Source organism: Xyrauchen texanus, chromosome 12 (assembly GCF_025860055.1).
Source record: "Xyrauchen texanus isolate HMW12.3.18 chromosome 12, RBS_HiC_50CHRs, whole genome shotgun sequence".
Taxonomy (NCBI): domain Eukaryota; kingdom Metazoa; phylum Chordata; class Actinopteri; order Cypriniformes; family Catostomidae; genus Xyrauchen; species Xyrauchen texanus.
The window spans coordinates 37,615,126-37,641,571 of NC_068287.1; the positions used below are offsets into that span (position 1 = coordinate 37,615,126).

Below are 26,446 nucleotides of genomic sequence, written 5' to 3' on the forward strand. Positions count from 1 at the left end.
AGGGAAATGTCAGGAACATGCATTGTCTACTTGTGCTAACCGCTAGGCCACAGCACTGACTATCATTTGATTCCTTATGAAACTGTCAGGAAAGATCATAGTGACATTAAGACATGGTTTTTGATTTGAAGTATATGCCACACGCTCTTGTCAAACCAAATGACATCTGATCTTAAAGACATTAAATTAATCTCTTGATAATATTCATTTCACACAGCACAACAAAGGTCTCTGTGTGGATGTGTGGGAATGAGCCTGCTCTCTCTCTGGTTTTATTTCAGGCTTTTATTTCCAGTCGATGTGGGGTTGGATGACGAGTGATGGTTCTGTTCCAGGCTCAAGGGCACTGGGCCGATCCGAGATCAGATTTAGTGGGCTGTTTTGATTAGGCGAGCAGGTTCTGCTAACAGCCTACATAAATTAGAAAGCAGCTCTCTCAATCACTCTCAACACTCCCCCTGGGCTCATATCAGATCAGAACGGATCTGTGTGTGCTGAGAGGTTATGAAGACACCTAATGTAATAAAGTTCAGGAGTATCTGAAATATGCATTGATTAGCTCTCAATAGTTGATAGCAGGGTTGTGGACTTGAGTTGCATGACTTGGACTTGACTCGACATAATCAAAGAAGACTTACGACTCTACTTATACTTTGACAACAATTACTTGTGACTTGACTGTGGCTTGAGCCCTCTGACTTGGGAAGACTTGATACCTTCTAAAACCAAATATCAGAGTTGTATATTTAAAAATGTGCAGCAAATTCAATGATTAATTTTAGCCATTAACAATTCATTTGATTTTCATATCTGCAATTCCACGTGCTACAATCAACTACCACGGGAGTAGGACCAAGTTTGAAAATCACGCATTCAAGGATGACAGTCAAAATTATACCAAAGGTAATATAATTTGGATATACATGGATATATATATTTGAATACAATATCAAAGGAATTTAGATTATATATCGCAAACCAAAAAAATGACAAACCATATCGAGGCAAAACACGACATCTTGAAATTTGCAGCAAATATCAAACATCATAATCTTTCTAATGCTTGATTTGACCCCTACTGCGCTTTTTTCTGCACTGTTTACACGGTTTGCATAAACATTATGCCAGAAATGCTTTAGATTGACCTTAACTTGTAATGAACCTGGAATATTACTTTAAGACACACTTGTATCTTTCAAGCAATAATTTGGGTGGGCACTGTTGCACCCTATAGCGCCCCTGTTGAGCGATGTTGAGAATGCAACACATTCAAGGGCAACTTTGCTTTTCAGGTCTTAAAATCTAAAAATAACTTAAGAGATATAATTTATGGTATCATTAATTCACCCTCATGTTCTTTCACACCCAAATTACTTCCGTTCTATGGAAGGAAAAAAGTCAAATGGATTTGGACCAACATGAGTGGAAGTAAATGATGGCAGTTACAATGAGGACTTTAAGGTTGTGTGAGCTTGCTGTTATTAAATGCCTGCTCTCCATACTCCTTAATTTTAAGCCAGTTCCTCTCCACCCTCTGTCATCCAGCCCTCTCAAACCGCCACTGAGAGATGAACTTAAGCTCCTGTACTTGGGTTAACCCATCAGATTTGTGCCACTACTCGCACTCTCTCTCTCTCTCTCTCTCTCTCTCTCTCTCTCTCTCTCTCTCTCTCTCTCTCTCTCTCTCTCTCCCACCTTTAAGCTGTTCCTCCTCCTAACCTCTCACCCACTGAGTATTCTTTCATCTCCTTGGGGGAGCGGGTGGCACCATAAATCCGTTTTTCTGATATGTCCTCCACCTGTGCTATTTTTCTCATCAAGATGCAATATTCCTCCTGTTTGTCGTCATGGTGACACCACATCTGCCCCTCTGGCAGCCCTCAATCCCACCGTTGTCCTTGTACGGATATCATTTGACAGCCATGACCTCATGTGTCAGACGTGACACAAACCCCTGAAGTATAAGAGCTGGTGTTATACTTCTAATGTCCTTGCAATGTCTCCTTAATTTTACATAGAAGACTCATGGTGAAACTGGTGAAACTTTATGACAGTCAAGACCTTGCCTGTCAGTTTGCAATTAGTGCTATTAGACATTCAGCTGTTTTGAAAATGCATTTTTTGCTCAAGGTGAATGGTTTCGAGGTTGTTTTCGATTGGACCTTCAATGAGTCTTTTCAATACAATGGCAGTGCCTCACATTAAAGCTTAAAATAGAACCCAAAAGTATCATAAAAGTGTTCAGTGTGAACACTTTTGTCATATTTCAAGTCTTGTTTTTGCGAGAAACAGCTTGAAATTTAAATTGTCAGTGAAAGAATGATGTCCATTGCATGTTCAGATGGTCAGTTTTGTACCATGATGGACGCCAAGCTTTCTAACAAGCTTTTAACTTCCTCATTTACTTATTAGCATTGATTTAGAAAGTGATTGGAATGCCAAATCTCTACCTTGTGGCAACAACTGGTACATTACCCACTCCTAGACATGCCCATTTAACAAATGTAGGGTTCTACGTTTTGGTGCGGGGTTTGGTTATTAGCAATAATGAATAATTATCATAGATAATTATGAATTCACTAAAATCAATAGAACACTGATTAGAATCAATGTTAGCTTTTTAATCCTTTAAATCAACAATCATCAAAGACAAGCAACAATTATCAAATTCAGTAGAATATTAATTATTATCAAAGATAATCTTTAATTATTCAAATTAATGGAACATTGAATAGAATTAACACTAGCTTATTGATCCTTCAAATTCAACAATCATCAAAGATAATTGTCAATTATCAAAATCAATAGAATATTAATAAGGATTAATATCGTCGGGGCACCCCCCTGGCATCAGGGACTAATAATCAGACTGTATAACAGTCTCAATATTTGTTTGTTCTCATAGAAAATCGATGTCCGGGGAGCATTAATATTCAATGGAAACAACGAACGCTTGAATCTGAGCACTGGCATCCCCTGCCTGTGTGTGTGTGTGTGTGTGTGTGTGTGTGTGTGTGTGTGTGTGTGTGTGTGTGTGTGTGTGTGTGTGTCTACGTCATGCGAGATTTCCGGCCAGAGAATGTGGCCGGAGAGCCCGTTTGTGTCCGTTTAGCACTTGTTTCCGCTTGTACGAAAACTTGGGGACAAAACTGAGCTTCATCACCATGTTATCCACGAGCCAAATGTTTGTGAGGGGTCGTGTGTGTGTGCGGTTAGTACAAAAGAGAGAGAGAATAAAGTGGTGGCTCCAAAGCCGGTTTAGCGATCGTGGGAGAGAAGGCAAGCATTATTAGCAACAATGAGCGGACTCGGCGGTTCCTTGAGGCTCGGGTTATGACGGGAGGCTGTTTCCTCACTCTGTCGGTGGGCAGTACGGCTGCTGATTCTCGGCGGGCTGGTGGAGAAATCAGCGATGTCGACTTGGTTGAAAAGTGAAGAGGATTCTTCTTCACTTCTGCAGGCAAACTGAAGATGCGGATTGCTCGGTGGTCTCTTTCGGATCCGTTAAAGTGTTCGGTGGAACACGGAGTAATCTCAACTCGTCCAGTGAGATAGAGATTGTATGGCCGCAGTTTCAAGTCATACATTACTTCCTTGTGCAACGAGGCTACACCTGAGAGCAGCGATGAGCTGCGTCTATGCACGGCAAGCACAGTCATTGGAAGCAATGCCCAGAAGGATCTCCGAGGTATTTCTACTCCCGATGACATCATGGTTTAGGTGCGTTCTGTTGAGTGCCTCATCCAATAGGAGTTGAAAGTTCGATCCTTTTGAATTTCATACAGTTGTAAAGTGAGCAAGGCTTCTTGGGAATATTTGTAGTCTGTTTTGTACTCCCTTTCTTTGATTTTGGCAAGGTTTTTATCAGTAAGATTTATGACTGTTTGTAGGCCTCAGTCAGGCTTTATGACTGTGTTAGGCCTGCCTTTGTCTTGTATCTGAATACATGAGGACCAACACAAAGCACAATCAATGATTTGGGTTGTAGGGTTTTCTTCCCTTTCTCAATTTTTTTTCACAGGGTTACATGTTCATTTAATGTGGAAAAAGGACATGGTAATTATAGATGTGTATGACATGTCTTTATGTCTGCAATTAACAAGATTGAGTTGAGACAAACTATACACATCAGTTAATTGGAACATAAGTGTTGTTTAAGAGAACCATAGAAGCAAAAGAGTGTGTTTGTCAGTGTATGTGTGTGTTAAGTAGCTGGTGGGTGCTTTACTCATCAGTCTTGCCTCTCTGTTCTTCTCTTCCTGTCTGTGCCATCTGTCGCTGTGGCCAGACTGGGCGCAGCAAGACCTCTTCCTTTCTGACGCCATCCTATGACGCAGTCGAGCCACAGTAGACTCACTGCTAATTTTTCAGTCCAGATTTCACACTTGTAGAACCTTCTTTGAAGATACTCTAACTGAAACAGAAGACTCATTCTCCATGTACACACTGCATAGTTTTAGGAGTGACAAAAGCATATTAATGTGAGAGTGAATCCCTTAAATTATCATTCCCTGTGTGTACAGAATACAGGAGTCACTCTCGAAATTGTAACTGCTGACTTATTCATAGCCATAGCAGAGTGTTCTCACAAAACCCGTCAATACATTTTTATTTTATTTTTTTAACTCCAAAATCAAAAGAAACAAATATTAAATTAGATTTTGCATATGAAAGAATTATGACTATTTTAAGGGCCATTAAATTTTTTTTACATAATGACTATTATGTATTATCATGACAGTTATACAGATTTTACCCACAATTCTCTTTACCGTAGTATGAAAAAGATGTTCATATAATATTCTCATTACCACAATAATATATAATTCATACTATATTACAAAAATTCTCTCTCTCTCTCTCTCTCTGTGTGTATATATATATACACTCACCTAAAGGATTATTAGGAACACCTGTTCAATTTCTCATTAATGCTATTATCTAATCAACCAATCACATGTCAGTTGCTTCAATGCATTTAGGGGTGTGGTCCTGATCAAGACAATCTCCTGAACTCCAAACTGAATATCAGAATGGGAAAGAAAGGTGATTTAAGCAATTTTGAGCGTGGCATGGTTGTTGGTGCCAGACGGCCGGTCTGAGTATTTCACAATCTGCTCAGTTACTGGGATTTTCACGCACAACCATTTCTAGGGTTTACAAAGAATGGTGTGAAAAGGGAAAAACATCCAGTATGCGGCAGTCCTGTGGGCGAAAATGCCTTGTTGATGCTAGACGTCAGAGGAAAATGGGCCGACTGATTCAAGCTGATAGAAGAGTAACTTTGCCTGAAATAACCACTCGTTACAACCGAGGTAAGCAGCAAAGCATTTGTGAAGCCACAACATGCACAACCTTGAGGCGGATGGGCTACAACAGCAGAAGACCCCACCGGGTACCACTCATCTCCACTACAAATAGGAAAAAGAGGCTACAATTTGCAAGAGCTCACCAAAATTGGACAGTTGAAGACTGGAAAAATGTTGCCTGGTCTGATGAGTCTCGATTTCTGTTGAGACATTCAGATGGTAGAGTCAGAATTTGGCGTAAACAGAATGAGAACATGGATCCATCATGCCTTGTTACCACTGTGCTGGCTGGTGGTGGTGGTGTAATGGTGTGGGGGATGTTTTCTTGGCACACTTTAGGCCCCTTAGTGCCAATTGGGCATCGTTTAAATGCCACGGCCTACCTGAGCATTGTTTCTGACCATGTCCATCCCTTTATGGCCACCATGTACCCATCCTCTGATGGCTACTTCCAGCAGGATAATGCACCATGTCACAAAGCTTGAATCATTTCAAATTGGTTTCTTGAACATGACAATGAGTTCACTGTACTAAAATGGCCCCCACAGTCACCAGATCTCAGCCCAATAGAGCATCTTTGGGATGTGGTGGAACGGGAGCTTCGTGCCCTGGATGTGCTTCCCACAAATCTCCATCAACTGCAAGATGCTATCCTATCAATATGGGCCAACATTTCTAAAGAATGCTTTCAGCACCTTGTTGAATCAATGCCACGTAGAATTAAGGCAGTTCTGAAGGCGAAAGGGGGTCAAACACAGTATTAGTATGGTGTTCCTAATAATCCTTTAGGTGAGTGTATATATATAGATGTGTGTGTGTGTGTGTAGATAGATAGATAGATAGATAGATAGATAGATTTAGGACATTCTCTTGACTGGTTTCTTGAGAATCACCCGTCAACATTTTGGCATCTCACGAATGTAAACAAGAAACGGATGCCAACAGTTTTACCCTATTTGGTGATCTATGTCTACATTAATCCTTATACATCTGAAAACAGTGTTTTCCAAAAGTTTCTTGTCCACACTGAAATGTATAAAAATTGTTGTTCAATGAACGATCTGAAACGCAATTGTCCTCGTGTTCCGTCGCCGGACAGCAATTCTGAGTAAACATCCCATTGCCTCTGAAGGAATGCAATGTGAAGGTTGAACAAAGTAACATTTATTTTTACCATCGCAATTATAGTGAATATCAGTCAACAATGCCTCTAAAACATGGGCCACCATCTTGATTGTTTTGGGTTGAATGGATCACATGACTGCCTCACAGGGCAGCAAAAACAACATTGTTTTCAGAATATCTCCGTCTTACCTCAACACACCACAACGCAAAGACGGCATTTTCAAATATATCCACTTGGAAGAACGTTTTCGGAAAGCTGTTTTTATTGTCATAAATGGCATCTGTGGACGGAAGGCCAAAACGTAGAGAAAAAGATGTGTTTTCAAAGGAAAATGTATTAATTTGGATGTGGCCTATTTTTGACTAAAGGAATATTATCGACTGAAGATCCAACACTGCCATCATTTTTCGGTAGTAATTTCAGTTGGAGAATGCGGTTGTCACTCCAGTAAATTAATCCTAACCCTAACTCTGTGTACAGAACTGGATTTTAGCACTCATAAGTGAGGATTGACAACCACATTTAGCCACAGTGTGTATGTGGCCATTGTGAAAATCCTTCAGTTACTGGTTTTCATTTTATGTACACTCCAGTATTGCTGCATTATTGAAGCATATAGTGTGTGTTGCTGAACATTTGAGGGTTGAGCTGCTGACTCTGTCTCGGCTCTCTTGCCGTCTGCTTGTGTGAAAGAAGCATTTTCACTTCAGTTCACATCCTGCACTGCAGCAGCACAGAGTTCACAGCTGTAGAAGCAGCTACAGGAAGATGCAAGGAAAGATTTCCCATCTGACAGTTTATCGTCTCTCTAAAGGGAGGGTTAATCCTCTTCTACAGACGGGAGAGAGAAAGAGAGGGTTTAGAGTGTCTCCAAGGAGACTTGAACCATGAAAGCCACCTTATTTGATGAGAAAGGAAGAGAGAAAGGATTTTTGGGTGTGGTTCTGATGTTTTGGATGCAAACAAAGGCTGTGTCTCCAAATCTAGTGAGCTGCTTACCAAGAAATCAATGGGTTATAGAGATGGACAGATCGATCCTGAAGTATTGATACTTCAGATGTGTTGTATCGAGATCATCAATATTCACATTACAATATTAATGCTATAAGTTTTACTAGTAATGTTATGATTTATTTAACATTAAAATTATATGAACTATATACGCAAATAGTTGCATATGATTGGATCTTTTTCTCCTTCAGCTCATCTTAACAGAGAAATACTGAAAGAGACAGCACACAGTGCTTTTCTGTTATAAATTCATTGAAATTAAAATCTATTAAAAGATTGAAAATGCTACATTGTTTTTAATAAATTATCAACAAAAGTTCTAAAAATAAAATAAAACAATATGGCTTTTAAATATAATGTTAAATAGATAAAATGACCTATTTTATCCTCAGAAAAAAGTCTGTTAATAGAGGTGTTGCATCCTGGAAATATCTAAATAGCTCATTAATTTTCTCCATAGAGAAATATATATTTTTAATAAGACTTCTAGGTTGTTGAAATCTCAGTGGTGATCGCCCACTCCCATCAAGCATTGCGAATAACACAATCGAGTTGTTATTCCTACTAATCACAATGTATAGTTAGGACATTAATAACATGAAAAATTAATATTACAATTTAAAAAAAAAAAAATTCAGAACTTCTTAAACTACTTCAAGGAGTTCTCATCAAAAAATCTTCCAGAGCTTTGCAGATCCTTGATATTCCAGCTGTCAGTTTGTCCAGATACTCTGGTAACATTTCTCCCCACACTTCCTGTAGCACTTCCCATAGGTGTGGCTGTCTTGTTGGGCACTTCTCACGCACCTTACAGACTAGCTGATCCCACAAAACCTCAACAGGGTTAAGATCCATAACACTCTTTTCCAATTATCTGTTGTCCAATGTCTGTGTTTTTTTGCCCACTCTGACCTTTTCTTTTTGTTTTTCTGTTTCCAAAGTGTCTTTTTCTTTGCAATACTTCCCATAATGCCTAAGTCTTCTCTTTACTGTTGTACATGAAACTGGTGATGAATTCAATAGAATTCAATGAAGCTGTCAGCTGAGGACATGTGAGGTGTCTATTTCTCAAACTATAGATGTACTTATCCTCTTGGTTAGTTGTACACCTGGCCTTCCACATCTCTTTCTGTCCTTGTTAGAGCCAGTTGTCCTTTGTCTTTGAAGACTGTAATGTACACCTTTGTATGCAATTTCAAGCATTGTATAGCATTCATTCCTTAAAACAATGATTGACTGATGAGTTTATAGAGAAAGCCATTTCTTTTTTGCCATTTTTGACCTAATATGTATGGAATGATATTCCGGACATTATTCAAAAGGAATTGCAAATTGTATTTGCAATTGCGTTTTCAATTTGTGGACGCATAAAATGTGACATAATCCAAACGCAATTGCAAATCGCGCGATACGGTTTGCATTTTCGCTTTAGCTGAACGCACAGTGACTGCCAAATTTCAAATGGAAAAGCAAAGTCCGTTTGCAACTGTGTTTCCCATATCTTACGAGTTTTGGCCCTGTCATATTTAAATAGCAATTTCAATTACCACGTCTGCTTTTTCACTTTCTCAGCGTCGCGTATGTAGCCAGCCAAAACTCAAATGGAATACTAATTTTTTTTTTTTTTTTTTTATTGCAATATTAACAAACAGAACAAGACGATACATACAAGAAATATAAACAATCTTTCAAAACAAAAGAGAAATTATGGTTCAGAAAGGAAAAGTTAAGAGAGGAAATGTGAAAGAAATTTAAATATATTCAACAATAGTCTAAAAAGAAAAGAGAGTAAGAGAAGAAAGAAAAAAAAAGAAGAAGAAGAGGGCACAAAAGAAAAAAACATTAAGAGAGAATATTAAACATGGCGCTAATTCTGGATGTTTTCATTGCTTTCTTGTTAACAGAAGTTGAAATTGTATTTAAATACATCTTCAGTTCTTCTTTGAAAAAGCTAAAGTGGGGTTTACTTTTCATATATTTACATTTATGGATATGAAACTTTCCAATATATAAAAGAAGGTTTATACAAAAACATGCATTAATTAGATTCTTGTCTTTAACATAAAATCCAAAAAGAATGTGTCTATATGATAAAGAAAAGTTACATAAAACCTTTTGGACAATCAGAGCATCAATATAGTTCCAGAAAGACCGAGTAAAAAGACATTCCCAAAACAAATGATCAACAGTTTCAGAGGAGGCTTCACAAAAAGAGCAGGAAGTATCAATATCATTTCTAAATTTCTTTAAAAAGTATTTAACTGGATAAAATCTATGAATAATTTTATAGGATATTTCTTTAACTTTATTAGTTAGAAAGAATTTCTGAGGAAGTGACCAAACATATGACCATTTAATATCATCAAAAAGGTTATTCCAATAAGAAATGGAGGAAGGAATTGAAGTAACAGGGTCCAGAAATAATGACCTGATTTTATAATTGGATTTATGTATTGAAAAACAAACAGAACCAACCACAGTAGATTCAGGGCGAGGGGGAGAAACAGAAGTCACTGTAGCACTATTATTGTTTCTAAACAGCATACAGATTTCCAAAGAGATGGTCTTGAAAACTATATTAAATTCTTTACTAGATACTGGGAATTGGTATCCTGAAACAAAATCGGAATAATTAAATAAATTACCTTCACTATCAAATAGCTGGTTTACTAATATCACCCCATTATTGAACCAGTTTTCAAGAAATAAAGATTTCCTCTTATGAAGAATATTACAGTTGTTCCAAATTAAAAAATTGTGTGGCGAGAAATTATGCTTGTAAATAAGTTTCCAAGCCATAAGCATCTGCTGATGATAATTGGAAAGTTTGACAGGAAGTTTACTAATTGAATAATTGCACATTAAAAGAAAATGTATACCTCCTAACTGAGAAAAAATATATCTTGGGATTATACTCCAAATAGAAGATTGATTGTGAAGGAAACGTTTAAGCCAATTAATTTTTAAGGTATTGTTAAGAGAATCAAAATCAATGAAATTTAAGCCACCTTTATTATAAGAATTCAAAATAACTGATTTTCTAATACTCAAATGGAATACTAATTCCCTTAGTATTTCCATTTCCGATGCCTTACACAGAAACCTGTCAATCAGGGTCAAGGGTGGGATTATGCTATGGGGCGTGTTTGTCTTGGGAAGTGACGTCACTCACAGTCGACGGTCAAGAGGTGATGCCCTGAACAGATGCCGGTTTATCAAATCAAATCACTTTATTGTCACACTACCATGTACACAAGTGCAACAGTAGGTGAAATTCTTGTGTGCAGTTCCGAGCAACATAGCAGTCATGACAGTGACGAGACATATACCAATTAGCTACAGTAAACAACATACTTACACAACACAATTTACAAATCAAATGTACACATACTTACACAACACAATAATTATATACAATGTACAGTAAACAATACACACAATATACAATACAATAAGTAGGAGTATATGAAATATATATGTATATATATATATATATATATATATATATATATATATCTATGAAGTAGTATATTGAGGAGAATATGTTGACAGTCCAGTGTGAGATTATAGATGAATAAAGTGCAGTGCTAATTATTGATCCTGATAGACTGTGAATGATGTCATTTCCCAAGACAAACACGCCCCATAGCATAATCCCACCCTTGACCCTGATTGACAGGTTTCTGTGTAAGGCATCGGAAATGGAAATACTAAGGGAATTAGTATTCCATTTGAGTTTTGGCTGGCTACATACGCGACACTGAGAAAGTGAAAAAGCAGACGTGGTAATTGAAATTGCTATTTAAATATGACAGGGCCAAAACTCGTAAGATATGGGAAACACAGTTGCAAACGGACTTTGCTTTTCCATTTGAAATCTGGCAGTCACTGTGCGTTCGCTTAAACGAAAATGCAAACCGTAATGCGCGATTTGCAATTGCGTTTGGATTATGTCACATTTTATGCGTCCACAAATTGAAAACGCAATTGCAAATACAATTTGCAATTCCTTTTGAATAATGTCCGGAATACCATAAATATGTCATGCATACTGTGGCAGCTCAAAAGCAAACACAAAGACAACGTTAAGCTTCATTTGATGAACCAAATTGCTGTTTGATATAATGGCAAGTGACTTTCTAGTACCAAATTAGCAATTTAGCATGATTACACAAGGATAATGTGTTGGAGTGATGGCTGCGTGAAATGAGGCCTGTCTAGATTTGATTTGAAAAATTTTTTCAAAAAGTGATGGTGCTGTTTTTAACATCAGTAATGTCCTAACTATACTTTGTGATCAGTTGAATGCCACTTTGGTGAATTAAAATACAAATTTCCTTCTGAAGCAGCAAAATCTGTACATTTTATTCCAAGATTTTGGCTGCCAGTGTTAGTCTTTTTTTTTTTTCTTTTTTTTTTTTTTTTTAGTCCTGATCTAGTTTAGTTCAAGACTTAGAACTTTTTATTAAATAATTATTTTAAATCCCCATGTAAACAAAAAAATGTATATGACAAATACATCCGGACTCTGGACTGCCAAAAAAAAGTGGGTGGTCACTGTTGCACTCTATTTTGACTGTAGATATTTTTCAAACATTCGATTAGAACATTCAAGCATGCCTTTGATGTCCAAAAATGCAGCCTAGATGGGCAGCTCACCATCCATGATCAGATTAGGAAAGCAAGAGACAGTGAGAAGAATGAAGGGTGGGGCTGATGGATGGAGAAGAAAATTAGAGGAAGAATCTGCAGTGGAATAGAGAGAGAGAGAGAGAGAGAGAGTGAGAGAGAGAGTGAGAGTGAGAGAGACTGCTTGACATCAGCAGAAAGTCCAGAGCCCCACCCAACACCAGCAGAGCAAACACACACACTCATATAAACACACTCACAGTTGATTTACTGATTCTATGAATAGTAAATACGGGCAGTATACTAAAGCGACACTCATAGTGTGGCTCTGATCTCACAGGTCTGATAAGACTCACATGCAAGTGATTAAATGCACTCTAGTGCCATTGTGTTGCATCAAATTAAATTTGAGGTTTAATTGGTAGTTAATGAAAGACCCATGGTGCCATTTTAATATCAACATACACTCACTGGCCACTTTATTACACCTGCACATCTACTTATTCATACGTTTATCTAATCAGCCAAACATGTGGCAGCCGTGAAATGTATAAAATCATGCAGATATGGGTCAGGAGCTTCAGTTAATGTTCACATCAACCATCAGAATGGGGAAAATATGTGATCTCAGTGATTTACATTGATGCATTTGGCAGACGCTTTTATCCAAACGACTTACAGTGCACTTATTACAGGGACAATCCCCCCGGAGCAACCTGGAGTTAAGTGCCTTGCTCAAGGACACAATGGTGATGCTGTGGGGATCGAATCAGCGACCTTCTGATTACCAGTTATGTGCTTTAGTCCACTACACCACCACCACTATGACTTGGTCTTTAGTCGGACTCGGCCCCTTTTGGACTCGGACTCAACTCGGACTTAATTGTTTAAAAACTCGGACTTGACTCAGACTAAACTAAGGTGGACTCGAACCCATCACTACTCTGATTTCTACGTTACTGTCAATAATCCTCATTTTAGTGTATGAATATCGCTGTGTCACGTCACATCTGGTGTGGACAGACGGATAGTTTGTCGCTGGAATCTTATTGCGTCGCCTCTGGTTAGGACGAGGTGTTAGGGACACACTACATATCATATGTTGGGTATTGTAAAATCTACTGAGTTCACTTGACTTTGTAATGCGGTAACGTACTGAGCTCAGTAGATTTTACATTGTGGAACAGATAGTTTAAAAAAATGCTGGAATTGATTACTTGTAGCCAACTGCATATACTGCAGCTAAAGTTTTCACCATAGCTAAATGTTAGAGATGTTAATTTTTATAAAAACATGTCTGTGCCTTTATGACACAGTCACTGTCCATATGCGTTGTGCTGAAAGTGTGTGATTCTGCCATATGCCTGTGCATTGAATGTAGAGTAAATTGCTCTAAAATGACTTGACAAGCCTTCTGTGAATCTCTAGTTGCATCACTCTCACCTCCAAATTCCAATACCTTTTTAAGTGGTGGCAAAGATTGCTCCAAAACAGCATTAATATTGATAAACACCCTCTTAAAGTCATACTACACCTTACAGTTTGCCAACTGTACAAATTTCTGTTAAATTCCTATTGCTGCAACATAAAAGGCTCAATACATTGTACATGGTGGCACAGATTACTCTAAAACAAGCTGGAAATTCATACATGAAACTTACTGAATACACTACACAGACAATTGCATCTATGTGAACTTCTGCAGTTAATCCAGGATGAACTTCAAAGACATTAGTCATTATTAATCTTACAGTTCATACAAAATCTTTATTTAAACACGGACCCTTAACGCTTACTTAGTTTAATAATTTTAAACCATGACTTGCACTACACATAAGTAACACTGGCATTATATTCATGATGTTAGCCAGAGGGGAACTGGCCCCCACAGTGAGTCTGGTTTCTCCCAAGGTTATTTTTCTCTGTTAACCAACATCTTATGGAGTTTTGTGTTCCTTGCCACAGTCGCCTTCTGCTTGCTCACTGGGGTTATAAAACAATTATTATTTAATTACTTATAATTAAACACAATTCACAATTGTATTTTATCAAACTACACAATGATGACTCTTAAGACATTATAGACATTACAGTTTTATCTTCTGTTAAAGCCTGATCATTTGTAAAGCTGCTTTGAAACTATGTGTGTTGTGAAAGGCGCTATACAAATAAAAATGACTTGACTTGATGGAAAATCTGAGGCAGAATCTGAGTCTGGCAAAACAGTGAAGTCTCAATTTTACTTGCTATCACTAAGCTACGCCACCTAGCAGTGTGCTGGGCTGTCAAAAAAAGATACTTGTGTGAGAGGACGCATGAGTAGATGCATCTTTTTAGCCACAAAAGATAGGGCTATTTCATTGCATATTTATCTGACCTTTATGACACAACCATTTTGGTGTTTCTACACTAGGGGCACTCAAAATTATTTTTGCCAGTGAGAAATACATGAACTGAGTTTGAATGTTATTTAAGACTGTGAAATTAAAAGAATTGTAAATCTCAGAATTGTATTCACATACCCCCATTGTCACCTCACTTACCCCTAGGGGTATATGTACCCCAGTTTGGGAAACACTGCCGTAGAGGGTCCTTATAATTGTTCAATTTGTTTTGAAGAACTGAGCCCAACCATTAAAAAGGTATTGATATTTTGGGGTGACTGGTGCAAAATAAAAGTTCTAGTAACCTAGGCTCTGAATGAAACATTTATAATTTGTTAATTCTTTTTAATCATGTATGGACCATTCTCAGTACAGGTGTACAAGTGTACTGTGTCATTTAAAGGGTGCTTCAGAACGTATAGTCATTTCCAACACTGTCTAACCATTTAACAAGTATTGAAATTATAATTAGGCTATTATAAAAAAAGTTTGTTTAAATATACTAATATTTAAGAGTATAATGAGGTGCATTTTGTTTTTAAATATTAGTATTAATAGACATTAGTACCAATTAATCAACAATGTAGCAGCTACTCACTTTTTTATTTATTAAAATCAAAGATTTTATATTAAAGGTTTATATTTCTAAAGCAGAACACTGCATATCAGGTATTCAACCTTCAATGTCCACATATTCAATATTCAACATCCACTCAATTAGTAACACAATGGCTGAAATAATCAAAAGTGCATTAAGATAGCATGAAAAACATGTTTTAATATAAACAGAATATGTTGTAAGAAAATACGACAAAAGAAAGAACGCACGCAGATCAGTGTCATGAATGTAGTTTCATCACATGCTGTCCACAAACTAATTTTAAAAAATTTGCTCACATGTTCGGTGGAGATTCGGAGAAAATATTACATAAAATCGACAGTCCTGTGTTTTGTTTGATTAAATGAGTTGTAGCTGGTTGTCATACATGCCAGTTAGTATAATTTACAAACATTTATCATATTGCAACCATTGTTAGAAAACTATTGACAAAAGAATTCAGAATGTGCGAATATGAAACCAACTTTACAGCAGTTTTTTACGCATAGATAATCAGAATATTTCCCCGATGTTTATCGATATATATATATATATATATCAGGATGTTTTCAGAAACAAATAGACATTAAAGAAATTTTTTTTCAACACAAATCTTATAAAGTGTGAGCAGCTGGGCACAATGGCCCCCACAATGTATTTTCAGTCCCAAGTATGTCGTTTTGTGGTTTGACAGCTTGAATGAAAGACCTATTCAAGGCTTCATTCAGAGAAATTGCATAATAAACCGTCATTTCTAATTGTTCAGTTTGTGCAGTTACACCAGATTAATTTACCTGTAGGGTTGCCACCGTCCAGTAAAATATAGGATCGTCCCATTTTTAAAGATGAAAAGTTGCGTCCCGTATCTAATTTGTCCGGTATTTTATATAATATAATTAACGCAATTTGTCCGGTATTTTAAGCTGGTCAGATGGCATCACGGCGAAAGCGGTCAAAATCTTTAATTTAACCTTGATATTAGTTAGAAATGTTGCCTAATCCGGGTAAGGGACCGTCTAAAAACTAAAATGTCCTAATACTGTTGTTGACCTATTAGGTTGTTGTCCTAATACTGTTGTGGAAATTAGGTTGTTGACCTACTGAGTGTATTAGTTAACATTTTTATATATCAATGCCTCAAAAATGTATTGATAAAAACTTTATTTTTGTTAGCGCCATGGTACAGCAGTTCATATGGCAGATACCAATGCACACAGGTTCAAGTCATAGGCATGGACAATACTGAAGTACAGAGAGCTGTAATTCATCTCATTATATCCGTACTGAATCAATTATCATCTCTCTTATTTAAGAATGTGCTTTTGTGTTACACAATATGTCTAGTCACACGATCATGACAGGTACAGGCATTTGTCAACATTTCTAGTCGCTCTCTCACTTTCTCAATCTCTCTCTCTCTCCCTCTCTCTTTCTGTCTGTCTGTATGTTTTTAAATCTGGAGGTGTTGTCTTATCAGGAACAGTGATAGTGAAGTGTTAATAAGCTGTACTGGCTAAGTTCATGTGTTTGTGCCTCTCACACTCACACGTTCAAGCGAGTTTTTACATTTTATGAGCTGCTAGTGCAAATAATGAGAATGTGCAATTCATTCTGATCCCTCCCATTTTCTGTCCCTGCAGGCAGTGACTCTGTGGAGGGTGAGTGTGTGTTTGAGGGGGATTACGCCATCCCTCCTCTCCCGGTGACTGAGGGGATGCAGCACATCCGGATCATGGAGGGCGTGTCGCGCTCTCTCCCCTCCTCTCCTCTGCTCTCGCACCAGGCCATCAACATGCGTCTACAGCCAATCAAAAGACTACCAGGTAACACAGATACGCATGTCACGATCTGAATAAGAACATGCCATAGTGCCATACAAAGCCTGTCACAGGAAAAATGACAGCCAAGGAGACATTGTTACTCAACTTAGTTGTAACTCGTTTTTTTTACACATCTATGCCCAGTGTAAATTCATATGATTGTGTTTGTGTGTGCTTGAAGTAGTTTGCTTTTTTATATTATTTTTGTGTGGGTTGCATGTATACTGTGTTTTTGTGGTTGTGTATGCGTGCTTTACCGCTCTGGGTGAGAGCCACCTCCTGTTTCCCATCTCAAACACTACAGCTGAATGCCAGAACTCCTACTGAGAGCACAAATGCCTTCACCTTACTCATCAGAGAGAGTTAGAACGTGTGTGTGTGTGTGTGTGTGTGTGTGTGTGTGTGTGTGTGTGTGTGTGTGTGTGTGTGTGTGTGTGTGTGTGTGTGTGTGTGTGTGTGTGTGTGTGTACATGTTTATACTACATTGTGGGGACCAAATATCCCCACAAGGATAGTAGAACCTGAGATCACCTACCTTTTGGGGCCTAGCCAGTGGTCCCCATGAGAGAAATGGCTTATTAAACATACTAAACAATGTTTTTTGAAAATGCAAAAGGGTTTCTGTGAGGTGTAGGGTTAGGGGATGTATGTGTGTGTGTGTGTTAAGTTTAGGGGATAGAATATAAAGTTTGTACAGTTTAAAAACCATTATGTGTATGGGAAGTCCCCATAAAACATGGAAACCCAATGTGTGTGTGTGTGTGTGTGTGTGTGTGTGTGTGTGTGTGTGTGTGTAGAGAGAGGTAACAATGTATACATGATGCAGCAATATGTTATTTTGTGTGTTGAGAAAAGGGCTTGATCACTTTTCTTGTTTCCTGTAAAAATTGTTTGACAGGGTGTCTGTTTGACCATATCTATGTTTCTTTGTGAAGAGTGAGAGACTGAAGATAGTAATCCGATATTGGTTAAGTCATAACTATACATCATTCTACTAACAGAAATATCCACTTGGGCCTATGGTCAATATATACGGTATGTTATTATTCTATAACTGCATAACTACTCTATTGATCAGATCTATGCTCTTTACCTCTGTAGAAAGGATCTGTCTGTTTTTAAGTTGAGGCTAAAGTTTATTAAACATTCATTCTTGAGTTAAGGTTGTTATTTAGCAGTTGCAATGCTTTTCTTTTATTTATTCTTAATCACAGACACTGCACCTCTCTTAGCAACCACAAGGGTGCACCAAATTTTTTTCTTCCTCCTTCAGTTGATGACCTTCATTCATCAGTCTCTCTGGAGAGAAGCAGAGCAGCTGAAGGACTGTTTGTGCTCTGTAAATGTTTCAGAAACTCTAATCACATCCACCGATGGTGCCGTGCTGTTGTCCAGCCACTGGCATTCATGCTGCTGGTAGTTCTGTGAGCTGTAGACATTTAGCTAAGAGTTATTTTGTGTGTGTGTGATATTTTTATATATAATTAAGAGATTTAGATGATACTTTAGGTCATGTTTAAAGAACATTACAGGATATTTGCAAAGGTCTACGGAATGCAACCTCAATACCTATAAAGGGGCGGTCACACTACACTTTACATTCCATTCACTCCCAATCAAACGCATCCGAACGCGGGAGACCTGAAACGCAAGCTCCTGTACAGAAGTTGTGCACTATGCCGAATCTGGATGACAAGAAGGTTTGTCACCAATAGAAGATGGAAACGTAACACACTAACTTCTTGGCTCAATTCAAAGGATCCATAGTTCAAAACTGCATGTTTATATTGTTGCTTGAAAGTTATTAGATGGTATATTCTAACATTTTGAATGTAATATTATTTGTGATTTATTAAATCCAGAAACACTCGAGCTTTACATTATATACTGGTCCGTTGTGTTGTCTGAAAACAAATTGCTTGCTCAAAGCCTAATGGGACCACCCCTTTAATGAACACTGTGGCTCTGTGTCAATATCAAAACATTTCTCTATATTATAAATACTGTGTTGCCAGATCTAAGCGAGTTGCACTTACCAAATTAAGTGAAAGTAAGTTACCCCATTTTTTTTCTCCAATTGGCAGTGAGGAGCGTTCAACCTGGTCTGAAAAACAAGCCTGGAAAAAATGCTGCTGTATTCTGGAAATAAGTACAAAAATAAATGCAACCCATGACTGCCAATATTTATAAACAACTTCCTGAAAAAACATGTGCAAAGTCAATTAGAATAAGTTAAAATGGCAACATTCGTTTGAGCACTTTTGCAATTCTATTCAGTGATGCTTGTGGTGCAGAAATCGCAAACTTCACCTTTAAGTTTAAAATAAGCCAGAATATTCCTTTAAAGGAATATTAAGGCCAACTTAATCAAATGGTGTCTAAGCACAATTTCACAAGAAATAGGTTGTCTTCTGTTTGGTTGTTTTCAATTTTGAGAGTGTTGTCTGACAGTAGACATTTGTGGTGGGCATCGCTAGTACACAATACCTTAACCCAACCTTCAACCCTACAATAGCAATGAGTGTAACACACATTTCCCTCTGTGAGCTTAGTTCTGAGGTAACATTCTCTTGTTTGTAGCTTCTCTTTAACCTCCACGGCCATTTCATCTCCCACATTGAAACTTGGACTACCGCCTGTGGCTTTTCACACAATGTTTTTCCTGCTTTTATCATTTCCGAATTGTTCCAATGAGTGGAAGTTCCATCACATCACAATGGCCATTGTTTACCCACTCTCTTCTGGAAGCAGGATAGCTCTGAGAGTGTGATTTCCTTTTCTTTCCATGTCATGTATTGTTCTTCACCGAACGTTGGCTCACTGGTCTTTTTCCTCTCATAAAAATCATAATTTAATGTAAAATGAAGTTTTTGGGTAAATTTGAACTATTTGGAACATGAGTATACGATGACAGAGTCTCTTTAAGAGGCTAAGAGATAAAATGGAATCCTTCATTAGATTTGTTCTAGCTTTTATAAGCACAACTGTTCTGATCTTACATTTGTTTTCATTACATTTTGCCACTAAGTACCTCCACACTTGTACTGTACACTTTAATAGACCTAAGATCAAAGACCTTAGCTGCAATTACCAATGAGGCTGGAGGGAGATTTTGCTCACATGATCTTATGATGGCAGTCCAGATGGATGATCTTGGTAACCCACATTGGAGTTCTTCTCCAAATGAAACATTCAGGAGTAACACCCACCCACCCTAATTTTTTTGGTCATAATGATTTCCTAGAACTGAAAGCTACATTTCCACCCTAATGATGGCAATCATTACACAGCAACGGCTTCCATTCCAGTGACTGAACAATGCCCTTTGACCTTGCAGCCATCTTAACCAATGCAATTACAGTAATCATTGACATTTTATGTAACTTACTTTGTAATTGCATACAGGTAAACAAGCACACACATACACTCTTAAACAGCATAATGTACACATACAAGGACAGTCAAATGACCTCTGTGCTCTGTGTTTAATATGTGTTGGTAGAATGTATTATGGAACATTTCTCTTTTCGTCATGTGAAGGGTGGTTCGTTTCAGTGGCAGCTCACTGACGATTACCTTACCTCTCAAACACTCAACAGCATACTAGCAATGAGGCACTTACTGGCATCACAGGGCATTTCTGTCTTCCGGTTTCATTTTTTCTGGTAGATTAACATTGTCCATATCCACAAACAGAATGTGTTTTTCGCATTCAGGAGATGGATGGATGGATGGAGAATGAATGAATGAAAAAATCAATGAATGAATAACGGTATGGATAAGAGATCGAAGGGATGGGTTGTTTGGATGTCCGGATTGATGGATGGATGGAGAATGAATGAATGAATCAATGAATGAATAACGGTATGGATAAGAGATCGAAGGGATGGGTTGTTTGGACGTCTGGATTGATGGATGAATGGAGAATGAATGAATGAATCAATAAATAATTGAAAGTATGGATAAGTGATTTAAGGGATGGGTTTTTTGGATGGATGAGTGCTTGATGTGATGGATGGATGGATGGATGGATGGATGGATGGATGGATGGATGGATGGATGAGTGATTGAAGGGATGGATGGATGAGTGCTAGAAGAGATGGATGAATGGATAAGGAATGAATTAAAAGATCAGTTAATGAATAAAGTAGGGATGTCATGATGGTAAAGATACTTCATTCTTGGTACTCGGTGATTTTTTTTTTTCTCTGAACTCCATATCAACAGTTTATTTCAATTTTAGAATCAAAATGTTAATCAATTAATTCATTAAAACTTTAATCAAATGACAATATAACAATTAATTTTCAAAATAATATTGTATTATTTTTTTATCAAATTAAGTGCTGCACTACAGAGCATCACAGATGTGAGATATTGCTTAAATGTAATACAATTCCTATTTATTTATTATTATTAATAGTAGTAGTCGTAATACAGTGAATATTACATAACTTTACAATAGTGATATATTTCTGCCATACATTTTTCATTAAAATTAAGCTTTTATTTTGAAGTGTTTCTGTGTTATGATGATAGCTTTTTAGTCAGGAAAAGCTGGTCGCTATATGACAAGAGTGGTGGTGGCGTAGTGGGCTAAAGCACTAAACTGTTAAGCAGAAGGTCACTGGTTTGATCCCCACAGTCACCACCATTGTGTCCTTGAGCAAGGCGCTTAACTCCAGGTTGATCCGGGGGGATTGTCCCTGTAATAAGGGCTCTGTAAGTCACTTTGGATAAAAGCGTATGCCAAATGCATAAATGTAAATGTGACTCAAAGTGATTATTAAACCGCAAATGGCAGCTATTTAATTAAATAAGTATGTAGTCTGTATGTACCTCATGCTACAAAGTGAATTTCCACTCTGTTTGCTCTCATCTGCTACAAACAGTGCACTTGATGCTCATGACAGTGTTTTCCCTATATGAGCCAAGGAGGAGATTTAAAAGGTATGTGCAGCTGACTTCAGCACAACACTATCCCCACACATTCACAAGTGCTCACATTTGAAGTGCGTAGCACTTGCAAACTATATATTTATCTTACTAAATCGCAGCTTTTGCGGTTAAGTAATCTCAATAGGACAAAACGTGATTTTAATTTGTGCTCTGAATGTTTACGTTATGAAATTTGTAAGTAAGATTGTATCAGCTTTTGGTATCGGAGCATTTTTACGAGTAAGAGTACGAGTACATGAGCATGGTATTGGACCCAATTTCAATACCAGTATCGTTATCGGGACATCCTTAGAAAGAAGGTAGGTATGAGGGATTGAAGGGATGGATGGATGAAGAATGGATGGGTGGGTGGGTGGGTGATTAAAAGAATGGATGATAAATGGATGGATGAGTGATTGAGGGGAAGGATGGATGTTAGGATTGATGAAGAATGAATGAAAAGAGCAATGAATGAATGTAGGTCTGGTTGAGGGATTGAAGTTATGTATTGGTTGGATGGATTGGTGGATGATGAAGAATTGAATAAAAGATAAATGAATGCATGGATGTTTTGATGAGTGCTGGAAGGTATGGATGGATGAATAGCTGAATCGACGAATGAAAAGATCAACAAATGCATGAAGGTTTGGATGAGTGATTTTAAGTGATGGGTGGATGGATGAAGAATGAATGAATAAACTGATCAATGAATGAATAAAGGTATGAATGAGTGGATGCATCAATGATGCATGAGTGAAAGAGTGAATGCATCAGGAAAATGTTTGTAGCAGGGACATATGACAGTAAGATGTGAAAATATGCAGTGTATGCTTTTCTTACAGCGTTAATAAGCTGACTAAGTGTATGTCTATGCCTCAAATGAGCCTTTACACATGTTGGGCTGCTCTGATTTGCTGCTTTGTTGTGTATCTAGCTTGCAGTCATTATTGCGCTGCTCCCATTCAATTCAGAGCGTCACTAGAACAGTATATTTTGTCTGCAAATTAATTTTATGAGGTTGTAGTAAATGTGCAAAGGTGTCCACTGTTCATATAAGACAGGTATGTGGAGGGCTTGAGAAAAGATAGTCAACACTTGCAGTATGTATATGTTTTTCCCAAAAGTTGCAAAGAAAGTATAATAATTTCTCAAAATTTTCTTTTGTAGCTGAACATAGTTAAGGAGTGTCCAAATGGATTTTAGAACCCTATATGGAGTGGCTTCACCTCCTTTGCTTTGCTACCCACCCCTTCGTCATGACAGCAGCATCTCTGAATGTGTGATGCATTTTCCTTGGCCCTTTCAGTGCCATTCTCCCTCTGTCCTCATCAATTTCGACCTTTTTTCACTCTCTCTCTATCTAGTGGTTGCACCTCTCCTCTGCAGGCTGAAAATAGCCCAGTGTTTAAGTGGCTGTGTGCCGCACAAGTGGGTTATAATTGGAAGTATGACACCTCCTCTCCTGTCCCAGGTGACACTGTGACTTCCACATATACCATGATCTGTGTTTTCACTCTCCCTTTCTCCTTCTGTATCACCTGATTTCTCACTTTCTCTTTGACTCTTCCCTGACTCCCCCTCCACAAAATGCTCTCGCCTCTTTCTTCATTTTGAGTGTCAGTTTGTCAAGATCACTCAAGTAGGTGCTTCAGATCAGCCGGAGTTTGCTCAAAATACGGAGAACATGGAAGTACATTTCGGTTTACACAAGGCGAGTAGTCAAAAATTTTATTTGTTTGGCTTCATAACAAAGGCAGAGGAAGTGTCTGTTCTTGGATGAAAACGGTGAGCACTTTAATAATCATCTTGTCACAGCTTATAAATTGCACCTTTTCTCTTTGAATCACTAAGAGAAAAATTATCCTTAGCATAACCTTCTCTCTCTCTCTCTCTCTCTCTCTCTGTATCAAATTCAAATTGCTTTATTGGCGTGACATTCATCAGTACATATTGCCAAAGCATTAAAAAAGGGAAGGGTAAATAAAGAGATGGTGTCATTTTAACAACTGGACAGTACTTTATGTACATAGCAAGTAGCATCAAGTAGCAGATCAGGTGGTGTATAGTGGACATTTTCACTGTTCTCCAAGTTTGTGGCACTTGTGTAAATAATAGGCCACTATTGAGGAAGTGGGCCCTTCAAGTAAGATTTTAAATAGATCTTTCTCATTTAGAGATTGAAACTCAGGGATAGACGTTTGTATTTTGGTGTGGAGTGAGTCTCATAAGGAGTATTTTGGGCAGTGAAAGAGGAAGTACATCTCTGTCTCGACCTCTCCTGATGTGCAATGACTGCATAGACGGTCTTCTTTGGGCAGCCATGTTTTTTTTTTATCTTCCTGTTGCTATGGCCAGTTGGTGGTCACTAAGCCTGTGCTTAGTTAGATACTCTCTGGTTTATGTCACTGACAGATGAGAGATATTCAGCTGGACTGTACTGTCTCTCCAGAGCAACATAACAATGCATACAGCTCTTTGTTTTCATTTGCTCTTTCCAATGTTCTATGTATGTATTTGTTTCTTGTTTCATAATTTGTTGTATTCTTATGGGTTGTGTTGCTGCATATGTATTGGGTACTTTATTTGTAAGCTGTGATACTAGTAGACAGAGAGGACTTTGCTTTGGATTTAGTTCTTGTGCTTTGAGTACTTTATAGTGTAAGGCATCTCTCGGACTCTCTGTTCTTTTTTGTTTTATTCTTACATTTGGAGGAAGACAGCAAAGTTCTGCTCTATATCCATCACTGGGTGTTTTTCTGTGGACATGAATGATGTTTCTGCAGAAATCTACATGTAAACTTTCAATCTGGTGTTTGTCCCAGGTATCATGACCATAACTGTTAAGGGAGCCCCAGAACTCACTTCCATATAAGGTAATGGGTTGAATTACAATATCAAATATCTTTATCCAAATTCTGATTGGAATGTTAATCTTGAATATAAACATTTGTATGACCTTCATTGACCTACGGGTTTGTGTAAGTAATGCTTTAATTGCCGAATTGAAAATCAAAGAAGGGGTTAAGACCAGGCCCAGATAGGTGCTCTGTGAGGTGTGCTGAATTGTGGTGTTGTTGAGCGCAAATATGTGTCTCGTTTTCATGATTTCTGGATTTTATTTCTGAAATATCATTATTTTAGTTTTTTGGATGTTGATTTTTAGGGCCCAATCATGGCAATATTGATTTAAGGTGTCCCGACTGTTATGGAGACCTTCTGGCGTCTTAGACAGAATTAAAAGGTCATCTGCATACAGTAAATATTTGACCTGAGTGTCATAAAGCACAATTCCTGGGCATTCAGAGCAGTTCAGCAGTTCATTCATATAAATGTTAAATAAAGTGGGGCTAAGAGAGCAGCTTTGTCTTATTCCACATTGTTGGGGAAAGTATTCTGGGTTTTTTTGCCCAATCTTTACTGCACAATTACTGTGTGTGTACTTATGTTTAATTAGGTCATATAGCTTACCTCCTATGCCACTGTGAATGATTTTATAATGTAACGCTTGATGCCAAATTGTGTCAAAATTATTGTTAAAATCTACAAAACCCTCTTTTTTTGGTGAATGTGCTTATTTATTATTGTTTGTCATTTATATATATATATATATATATATATATATATATATATATATATATATATATATATATATATATATATATATTCAGTGTTATGATGTTTAGGGAAGAAGCAGATGACATTGTGTTGTTTTATGAAGGAAGTCATTCTCGAGTTAATGATGGAGCAGAACACTTTTCCCAGGTGGTTACACCGATCCCCCTGTAGTTATTGGAATCTATTTTGCCTCAAATGTATGCCAAGACTTCCTCTTCCTACGCAATATGGTATAACCAAGCAACGGTTGTCAGAATAAGAAACTAAGTACACACAATTTGTGAATTCTTACATGAGGGTTATTATTAATACATTTGGCTGAATCACAGCCAAAATTGAACATTTGATGTACGTGCTCTTCATACTACCCTATACAAATAGTATCCTCAACAAATATCAAAGGACCATTTAAATCATAATCCATGTTTTAAGAAATTTGACAAGTGGTTGGAAAGGAGAGCTTTTGTGATCTCAGGAAAAAAAACAAAAAACATTTCAATAAGTGCGATTACATGAATGATCTTACACTGATTATGCTTAATAAGCCCACAACGTGTGTGGTCATGTAAACACCTTGATCTGCTTTTCTTTATCATAAACAGTTCAACCAAAATAGATTTTTGCGCATTACCCCAAATTTGTGTTGAATGTAAACACCTGTTATCTGTGTTCTTACCGGCTTTTCCAATGTGCATAAGTGTTGTGAGGTTTTGACGTCAAAAGCAGAAAATTATCCAATGATTTCAAATCTCATGTAAACCCGGCTTTCATTAACTCTTAACTCTAAGTGATAAAAATAGACTTTTTTACATAAGCATTGCAATAACCCATGTTTTAATGCTAATGTGATTGCAAAAGAGAATGGCAAAATCTGAATAAACTGACTGGTTTCTATAAAATGTTCCATTTTCAAGTGTTGTTTCTTTAAATTATTTAGACCTAATTTGTGCTCAGATAGCCGCCTATGTTCAGATTCATGCCAGATTTGGCAAGACAATTTCACAGAGGATGCCAGA

The 26,446-nt window shown here is 37.5% G+C and overlaps 1 protein-coding gene across 1 annotated transcript in view; it reads left to right on the top strand.

Moving 5' to 3' along the window:
• Window positions 1-26,446, top strand: part of LOC127652990 (protein TANC2-like) — a 176,613-nt gene that overhangs the window by 98,853 nt on the left and 51,314 nt on the right. The window contains 1 exon segment of the mRNA XM_052139455.1: window positions 16,698-16,880. Coding sequence (XP_051995415.1) covers window positions 16,698-16,880 — 183 coding nt within the window.